Source organism: Selaginella moellendorffii, unplaced genomic scaffold (assembly GCF_000143415.4).
Source record: "Selaginella moellendorffii unplaced genomic scaffold, v1.0 SELMOscaffold_21, whole genome shotgun sequence".
Taxonomy (NCBI): domain Eukaryota; kingdom Viridiplantae; phylum Streptophyta; class Lycopodiopsida; order Selaginellales; family Selaginellaceae; genus Selaginella; species Selaginella moellendorffii.
Window position 1 is genome coordinate 1,340,410 of NW_003314282.1, and position 8,726 is coordinate 1,349,135.

At 48.0% G+C, this 8,726-nt stretch overlaps 2 protein-coding genes across 5 annotated transcripts; one reads left to right on the forward strand and one right to left on the reverse strand.

Moving 5' to 3' along the window:
• Positions 1-6: 6 nt before the first annotated feature.
• Positions 7-4,579, reverse strand: LOC9641675 (phosphoenolpyruvate carboxylase 4). The gene is made up of 21 exons (XM_024678221.1): positions 4,222-4,579; positions 3,988-4,151; positions 3,805-3,919; positions 3,666-3,743; positions 3,546-3,614; positions 3,412-3,490; positions 3,278-3,354; positions 3,131-3,226; positions 2,931-3,072; positions 2,772-2,882; positions 2,661-2,722; positions 2,408-2,611; positions 2,221-2,346; positions 2,069-2,170; positions 1,873-2,019; positions 1,709-1,807; positions 1,551-1,639; positions 1,372-1,498; positions 1,113-1,319; positions 180-1,054; positions 7-123 (listed from the first exon to the last, which is right to left on the reverse strand). Exons 1-20 carry the CDS (start codon positions 4,375-4,377, stop codon positions 227-229), a joined length of 3,078 nt encoding a protein of 1,025 aa, XP_024533989.1. The 5' UTR covers positions 4,378-4,579; the 3' UTR covers positions 7-123; positions 180-226.
• A 349-nt stretch (positions 4,580-4,928) lies between these two features.
• Positions 4,929-8,449, forward strand: LOC9641676 (protein TRANSPARENT TESTA 1). Of its 4 annotated transcripts, none has more exons than XR_002992764.1 (9): positions 4,929-5,148; positions 5,213-5,294; positions 5,369-5,511; positions 5,576-6,169; positions 6,243-6,814; positions 6,873-7,512; positions 7,585-8,036; positions 8,111-8,260; positions 8,317-8,449. XR_002992764.1 is itself a non-coding variant. In XM_024678313.1 (9 exons), exons 7-8 carry the CDS (start codon positions 6,877-6,879, stop codon positions 8,029-8,031), a joined length of 1,083 nt encoding a protein of 360 aa, XP_024534081.1. In that variant the 5' UTR covers positions 4,929-5,148; positions 5,213-5,294; positions 5,369-5,511; positions 5,576-5,686; positions 5,758-6,169; positions 6,243-6,814; positions 6,873-6,876; the 3' UTR covers positions 8,032-8,036; positions 8,111-8,297. The 4 variants fall into 4 exon arrangements, 3 of the variants coding, with proteins under 3 accessions (XP_024534081.1, XP_024534082.1, XP_002973204.2); XM_024678313.1 differs by lacking the exon at positions 8,317-8,449 and having other exon boundaries at positions 5,576-5,686; positions 5,758-6,169; positions 8,111-8,297; XM_024678314.1 differs by lacking the exon at positions 8,317-8,449 and having other exon boundaries at positions 5,576-5,683; positions 5,758-6,169; positions 8,111-8,297.
• Positions 8,450-8,726: the final 277 nt, after the last annotated feature.

Sequence of the window (8,726 nt, forward strand, 5' to 3'; positions counted from 1 at the left end):
CGGGAATTTTAACTTTAAGAAGTGGCGGGAAATTCAAATTTAAAATTTCACATCCTGTTTATTGTAATCATATACTCGGTGTCCATATCATACACTCGGTGGGCAAAAGGAAGGAAGCAGTCCCTGAAAAGAGTGAAACGATCAGACCAGAGAAATCCAAGAGAAAGGAAAGAGCAAACCTCCAGGAAGAATTTATAATCGAGAGAAAGGAGTACCGTAGCTCCTCTCAGCCAGTGTTTCGCATTCCAGCGGCGATTCCATTGATGGTGATGAGCAGCGCGTCGCGGAGCTTCTGGTTGTTTTCGTCCTGGCGCAATCTTCGCAGCACCTCCACCTGGAGCATGTTCATGGGATTGAGATATGGAAGCCGGCTCTCGACCAGCCGCCGCAGCGTCTTGTTGTTCTCGATCAGCTTCTGGTGGCCGCTGAGCTCCTGGACGTACTTTGCGGTCGTGTGGAAGGCCTGGCGGAGCTCCTCTCCCAGGTCCTTGCGAGCCGCGGAGCTCACGAGCACGTCGTCGTAGTACTTGGCGATGGACGGGTCGGCCTTGGCGAGAACCATCTCGATGAGATCGATGGTCGACTGGAAGAACGGCCACTCCCTGTACATGGCCTGGAGCTCTTCCTTGTGGCCCTCGAGGAAAACTTTCTCCAGGCCTGCGCCGACGCCGAGCCAAGCGGGGAGGACGAATCTTGTCTGCGTCCACGCGAAGATCCACGGGATGGCTCTGAGCTGGGAGATGCCGCCCGCCTTTTTGCGTCGAGTTGGACGGCTTCCAATGTTGAGGTTGCCGAGCTCGGCCTCCGGAGTCGCCTCGTGGAAGTATGGGATGAAGTGCTCGTTCTTGAAAACGACGTCGCGGTAGTTTGTGCAGCTTGCGTCGGAGATTTCTTCCATGATCAGCCGCCAGTTCTCGGAGCGTGGAGGGTCTGGAGGATTGAGTGTGGCTAAAAGTACCGCAGTCGTGTAGATCTCGAGCTGCCGGACTGCTGTCTGCGGGACGCCAAACTTCGCCTGGACCATCTCTCCTTGTTCTGTCACTCTCAGAGATCCCTGATACATTTGAAGTAACAATCAGTGACCATGGATACTCACATGAAACACTTCATACCATGACAGATCCCGGAGGCTGAGATTGAATAGCGAGATAAGTAGGCCCGCCTCCACGTCCAACACTTCCACCTCGTCCATGAAAGAGTGTGATTTTGATGTTGTGCTCTTTACACGCAGCCACTACGTCCTCCTGTGCTTTGTATAGCTCCCAGGCTGCCGAAAACCTGCCGGCATCCTTGCCGGAGTCCGAGTAGCCAAGCATCACCTGCGGAGGAAGAGATTAATCCAAGCTCTCGTGACAAAAAGAAAAAGTATACCTCTTGATGTCCATCGTGATTTGCAATTAGGTGTGCTCGATACCAGTCAATCCGTAAAAGCTTGCGGATAACCGTACCGGCATCTCTTAAATCTTTTACGGTTTCGAAGAGGGGCACAACCCGGAGCCTGTTACAAACAGTGATGTAAGTGATAACCAACGTGTAACTGGGAAGCTTACGATCCGGTTGGACAAGGCCTGCCTTGCTCCCCGCTCACAATAAGTCGTGCTTCCTTTTGCAACAACTCCACAGCAAGAACGTCGCTAGCCTGTAGCAGAATTTCGGGAATTATTTATAAAAACCAAAAAGAAAAAAGAAAAAAGAAGACAAGACTGACCTCTGAAGCCATGGAGATAACATACGCTTCAAGAGAATTGCTTCCAAGTTCTGCAGCTACACGGAATGTATCCAAAACTTCTTGAACCTCTCTGGACACCTGAGACATTACGGCGGATTAAAAAATGTTTTGCTTTCAGGAAAAGAAACATTATAAAATAAAACCTCAATTGAAGGAGGAAGAAGCGGTCGTTTGCCTTTCAGCTCGGATATCAGGAAGTCCAGTTTCTTTTCTTCATCCCATTGACTATAAGTCCCCATTTCAAGAAACTCAGTTACTGCATTCAAGGCCTCTGTATGCTTATCGGCTTCCTATTAAACAAGTGTGAGCTTTTTTGGACTTCCAAGTGCATTTCATTACCTGACGAAGGTCCAGCTTCATCAGCGTTAAACCAAACGTTGCCACTCTTCTAATCAGATCTGCCAGCTTTCCATCCGCTAAAACGTCGGAGCCGCACGATTGCTGAAAAGAGCGCTGGATCAGCCGGCAACTTCAAAATATAACGCACATACCAGAGATTCGTGGCAAAGCAATAGTGGCTCCAAAAGCTGATCTGCTGATTCGTAGTACTGGCCGGGTTCGTAATCGGTTGGCAAACCATTCAGTATGTCCTCGAGGCGTCGTCTAGTGCTAAATATCTGTCCGAGTGACATGTGAGATAGTCAATCGACAAACAAACAAATCAAATATCCTTTTCACCTTATCCCTCACGTGTCCAAGAACAATTCGGTATGGAGAATCCATATGTCGAGCTTCCAAACCTGGATTTAAGAGTTTCTCAAGGCTGGAGCGAACTTCAGATCCGGGTTTTTTCCTTGGGGTGACGGGGGTTGGAGGGAGCCCGTTCTCTGTCTCCGTTTTCACAGCTCTAGGGGAGGATGTGGCCTCTTTGGACGTCAGAGCCTGTTATAAGGGAAGTTAATCTAGAGGCAAAGCAAACACAAAGATGTACCTGATAAGTTTGTTGGTTGAACGGGAGTTTCAAAGACGGTAATTGAGCCTCTCCATCGACCTCTGGGCTTTTTGTTATTACGACAGCTTAGAAGTTTGGCATTATAGTTACCAGTAGAAGCGCACATATCTGCTCCAGCTGGAAGGTGAACAGGAAGCGCAAAATTATGGTGCTCTGTGTGTCTTGCATGACTTCGATGGTGTTCTTCCGTCTGTCCATGCTCTTGAAGGAAACTACTCGTCAGTACTAAGAAAAATAGAAAACATATACCTTCCGAAAGAACTTGATAAGCCATACGAATAAGTTTTTCGTTGCCATTGCTCATTGAAAGTTCAAATTTTAAAGCATCAAGTTCTCGCAGATATAAATCTGCAGCAATCCACTTCGCTAATAGGCAGACATCTTTTGTCACCTGCAAAAAATCAGTCGGTTAGTTATGACGTCCAAGGGGCGAGACGTCAATCGAGTACCTTGGCAGTTACATTTGGGTTTCCGTCCCTGTCGCCACCCATCCAGGAGCCAAATTTTATGGGCGTGCAACAGAGAGGCAGTGGTTTACCAGTGTGCTAAAGAGTCAATCTTTTTAGTGTACAGAATCATCAACCACTTATATGTACCTTTTTGAGAGCAGTGCTCACTCGTCTCAAATATTGCGGCACAGACTTCCATAACGACTGCTCAACTATATGCAAGCCTAAACTCAAGTAAAGAAACAATATCAGAACAATATTCCAAACTCGAGGCAATCGACCTGCACGAGCTTCGTCCACAGGAGTCGGTTTACGTCGTCTTAGCTCGTCTGTTTGCCACAGGGCTGTAATCTCTCTCACCTGTAAAGCAAGACATTGCCGATCAGTTCTTTCTACCAATAGAAAAACAGTTTACCAGATCCTCGTAAACTTGCTCTTTCTCTTCGTGCGTCAAATCCGGTCGATCATTCCTTTCCAGCAAATGCTGCGCAGATAGATAAGCATGAGCTTTTTTCAAAACAAAATATATTCTAACCTCAATGCGGACATGCTTGTACTGTAGCGTACGCCTGTTGATTTGTGTGGGGTGCGCTGTTAGAACTATTTCAACCTCCTGGTCAGAGAAGACAGAAAATCGTCACATCGCAGGAAACTTCACAACGAAAATGAATGACCTGCTTGCACACTGCCTCATACACTTCCTCACGAGAATAACCGGTTTGAATCAGCTTTTCGAAAACATCGTCGCAGGATTTGGACAGCACCGGCGTGGATCGGTTGCGACGCACCCTGCATTTAAGGTTGTTGACACCTTTTAGTGAGAAAAAGTGAAGGAAAGGAAAAAGCACAGCACGTACCGGTGGTGAGTCTCAGCTATGCCCATGAGATTGAGGTAATGGCTGAAAGCTCTGGTTAAAGGCACAGCCTCCTCCGAGCTCATGTTCTCCAGCTCGTCCCTCAATTTTCTGGAAAGCCATTCGGATGCGTCGTCCACCCCGGCAGCTCGCATGTTACAAGCACTCTATAAAATCCAAAAGCCACAGTGAGATATAAAGACAACACAAACGAATGGAGATAAGATAAGAACTCACCTGTGCCAGGACGCGAAGACGCTCCACCTTCTCGGTGAATTCGTGCCCCACCTCGCGTTGCAAGCAGTCATTGAGGAGATTTCCCAGGAGATGGCAGTCATCCTCGAAGGACTGGAACGAAATCTCCTCCGCAATATCGTCTGTGGTGTCGATCATGATCGCTAGAGCCGGGCGCTGCCGCGACGGACAGATCTAGCGGATTACTGACCCTTACGAACCTATTCTCGCTCGGATCGGTGGCGATGCCTTGCGAGCGATCGATATTTAAGCGCCCGGATGATGCCGCAAGAGCGCTGGAGCTAGCGCCGTCCCCAGAAATCCGACCTTTGGAAGAAAGAAGCTTAAAATTTCTCCCCTATACCCAGGGATATGCTCTAAAACCTACGGACACGTGGCCTTTGCCGAAGATGCCTTGGCATATCCATTGATGCTGTGCTAGATTCTATCTCGAAAATACAAAACATGACGTTAGATGCGAATCCATTAGCTGATAAGAGAACCATTAATATATTCCCACCTATTGGAACTCAATGTTACCTCCACATGGTGGAGGTGTACACGAAGAAGTCTTTGAAGTTGACATTACCGAAGGGAGTTCTATTGACCATGGACCATTGGCCATTTGGCCAAGCACAATTTTGGTATATGCTTCTTCAACGGGATTTAGGGTTCTAAAGAATTGGGGGAAAGATCGCGTTGTTTTCTGGCGCTGGAGCCGCCGATCGAGGAGCGGCAACTATAAAGAAAATGTAAGTTCGTCTCGCCTTGCCTCGATTCGATCTAGATTTCTAATCTTTTTTACTCGGCGGGTCGGATCGATCGGCGAGCTTTTAAAAAAGAGATGTGGCGCTTCTTTGCCGCATGTCGATTTCATCCTTCCTGACAGCATCCTTTGCGCCGCTGCGATGGCAGGCTTGACTCCACCAGGTAAAATCTTCCGAGAATTGTCGTTCGTGAAAATTTCTTCCATGTGTACTTCACATTTTTCCAGGGAGCCTAGCCTGGATGGACGCATCGATAACAGCTTCTCAATAGCCTCCTTTGACTACGAAGAACTTTAAGCATCACGCAAGGTACTCTCTCTAGCCTAGTACCTGTTTTCTTCATTCTTTTTCAATTTCTTTTTTTTCGGTCTTGTTGCTCACAGAACACGGCAAACGTTTAGTCTGCGATCTAAGATCATTCATGGGTGTTACGCATACGCTCGTCGCATGAACAGGCAAATCCAAGACTCTCTTGGTGGAGGCGAATGCTGCCATGGTTAAGTTAAGCATATAAGCATCAAGCAAGGTACTCTCTCTAGTACCAGTTTTCTTCTTTCTTTTTCATTTGATTTCTTTCGTGTTGCTCACAGAGCACGGCAAACTTTTAGTGTGCGATCTAAGACCATTCATGGGTGCTACGCATACGCCCGTCGCATGAACAGACAAATCAAAGACTCTTGGTGGAGGAGAATGCTGCCGTGGTTAAGTTAAGCATGTACATCGAGCTGGCTTACCAGTTTTCTTCTTTTTTTTTCTTTCTTGTTGTTCACAGAACACGGCAAACTTTAACTGTGCGATCTATAGATCATTCATGGGTGCTACAGCTATGTTCGTTGCATGAACAGACGAATCGCTTTCTCTCTCGACGAGGCGAATGCTGCTGTCCTTAAGTTAAGCATTTATCATTTGTCTCAAACTGGCCGACTCTTTGTTGTCAACTTCTTCCGCTGTGCATGTTTTCTTGACTGGTTTTGTAGTAGCAAGTAACTCGCAGCTACGTATTTATCAATGCATTGGTTGAAACCTTTAGCTTTGTTTTTGCTTTCTTTACCGCTGAATGGTGTTTGGACTCGTGTTTTGTTTGTTTCCTATAAGCGTGCGGTGCATAGTCTTGCTGACCGGCCTCTCAGTTCGTGAAGAACACTTGTTATCTACAGTTGACAAAATGGTCCCACCTGGAGATGGTCTGTCTCCCGTGACGTTGTGCTATAAGACTGTTGATATGTTCTAATCCTGTGGTGGTGGCGGCTTTGACAGGATGTTGAAAGGAGGTCTACCGAGCAAACAAGTGGATCTTGCTGCTGCTGCTGCTGCTACTACAAGCACTCTGCTCGAGATCAGCTAAGTTTTTCTTTTTACCCTCTTGAATTTCTAGGACTACGTTTCCTCCTCGTTTTGAGTACGTGTTGCTCCAAACGTTCCTCACTTCCCATCGTGTCACCGATCAGTTTTTGATTCCTCGGGTCCCACTCTCACCCGGCTTTTCCATCGTTCCTTCACACCACCCGGGCTTGTCTTTGCAATTCTCTTTTCAATCATTTGTCTCTATTCAGCTCCCTTTTCCACACCGTCTGTTGTCCGATAGAGCTGCCACACCGCCACTCTAGCTCGCACTCTCTTTCTCTCTTCCTCTCTGCTCTCGCTCTTTCGAGCAAAAGCTCTCAGTCCTCGCACTGTATGTGTTTTCTTGCGGACATCGATAACTACGTACGTATGTGGTTGCCCACGTGCCGATGTAACCAGTTTAGCTCAACACCGATAATGGTCTTCAGCACCTCTAACCTCTGATTCCAATTCGCCCTTGCTGTAGAGCTCTGTGCTTTTGAAAGGTAGGCTTTCGGCCTTTAGATGTGTGGAGTGTCTCACGTTTTTGCTACTTGATCGCAGGAGAATGAACTCTAGATACAATGGAGAGAATTCTGTCACTGTGGTTCAGCAGCACACTCGGTTTCTTCCTGCCTATTCGCTCAGGTTCTCGGAATGGCTCAAGCCTTACGTGAGTCAACCCGTCTCGCAGCTGCCAGTTGCTATTCCGTTCTTCGACGCTCGTGTCAAAACATTTCCTTGGAAGGCTTCTTCGTCGCCTGGGATCAAAACAGAAGCGCAGCAATCGGACACCCCATATGTTTCAGTGCAGGCCTCGCCATCCAGTTCCAAGGAGGAGACATTGCCTTTTCTGAGCCTGGGCCCTCGTGCTGATCCAAAGAAGGAAATCCTACCAATATCGACTCCCATCCTACAGCCTTTGTATCGGGAAGAAAATGAAGAAGAAGAAGACCAGGATTCGACTAAAAGTGATGGAATTGGGAGCAGTAACGTAACAGTGGCACTAAGCATCGGTCCCCCAGTCCAGACAAGTGACGACGAGATAAAGAAGGCTTACGAAGCAGAGCGGCTTCAGCGGTGCAAAGGAAGGCTTTCCGAAGGACAGTACTGGATTCCCACTCCAGCACAGATTTTAGTCGGTCCAACACAATTTTCTTGTCCAGTGTGCAGCAAGAACTTCAATCGCTACAACAACATGCAGGTTCACTTCTTTTCTTTTCTTTTGAAACTGCAAGTTCAAGACAAACTTTTATGTCCTTTGTTTCTCTTCCAGATGCATATGTGGGGGCATGGTTCTCAGTATCGGCGGGGACCAGAATCTTTGCGAGGTGCTCAGCCGACAGCCATGCTAAGGCTTCCATGCTACTGCTGCGCTGTTGGATGCCGTAACAACATCGACCATCCCCGTGCGAGGCCACTCAAGGACTTTCGGACACTCCAGACGCACTACAAGCGGAAGCACGGCATCAAGCCGTTTCCTTGCCGGAAGTGTGGCAAAGCGTTTGCTGTGCGAGGGGACTGGCGGACTCACGAGAAGAATTGCGGCAAGCTGTGGTACTGCTCTTGTGGCTCAGATTTCAAGCACAAGCGCTCCCTCAAGGACCACATCCGTGCCTTTGGAAACGGGCATGCTTCCTGCGGAATTGAGGAGGATTTCGACGGCCAGCACTCTGAGGACGACGACTGCTCCAACTCGCAGCAGTCCGCAGGCTCGCAGTGACGCAGGTAAGTCGGAGTTTACGTTCCATTTCTAACGGTTTCGGTGGTTTTTACTCATCAATGGTTGCTCTCTCTTGCAGGAGGAATTGGCTGTAACTAGGATCTAATCGAAGGAAAGAAAGAAGAGTCGGAAAGTCCAGCGGTCTCCAGCGCACCAATGCGCTGTTGAAACGGAGCCAAGTTTCGTGCGGAGTCGAGCTAGGCTCTGGATGTGTTTCTTTTGTGTTGAGGTACTGTAAATATGACCAGTGACTTTTGTTCTCATCCTACAGATTTCTCAAATCAGATCAGCGCTGGGGGCCTCTTTCTCGCCCGTGAGAAGTGAAAACAACTCGAGGCTCACATGCTCCGTGTTGCCACGGTCGAGGACAGAAATCCCTGTAACTCGCCAGGAAAGAAACACTTTGATCTCTGATTTCTAGGCTGCTCGATCGAGAGTGATTTTCTTTTCCCCTCCTCGATCCACTTCTAAAGTTTGTTTGCGATCGATCACCAGCGATTGCATTCTTTTTGTTTTCCTCGCAGACGAGACAAAGGCGGATTCAAGCAAAGAATATGGATCGTCGTGACGGATCTGGTCAGTTCCTCTCGACCAGATCTTTTCCTCGCTTGTTTAATCGATCGATCGGTTGGTTGATTCTCTCTCGTCTCGTTTTGGTGCACGAACTCCGCAAAAGGAGTGGCATTTTCTCGAAG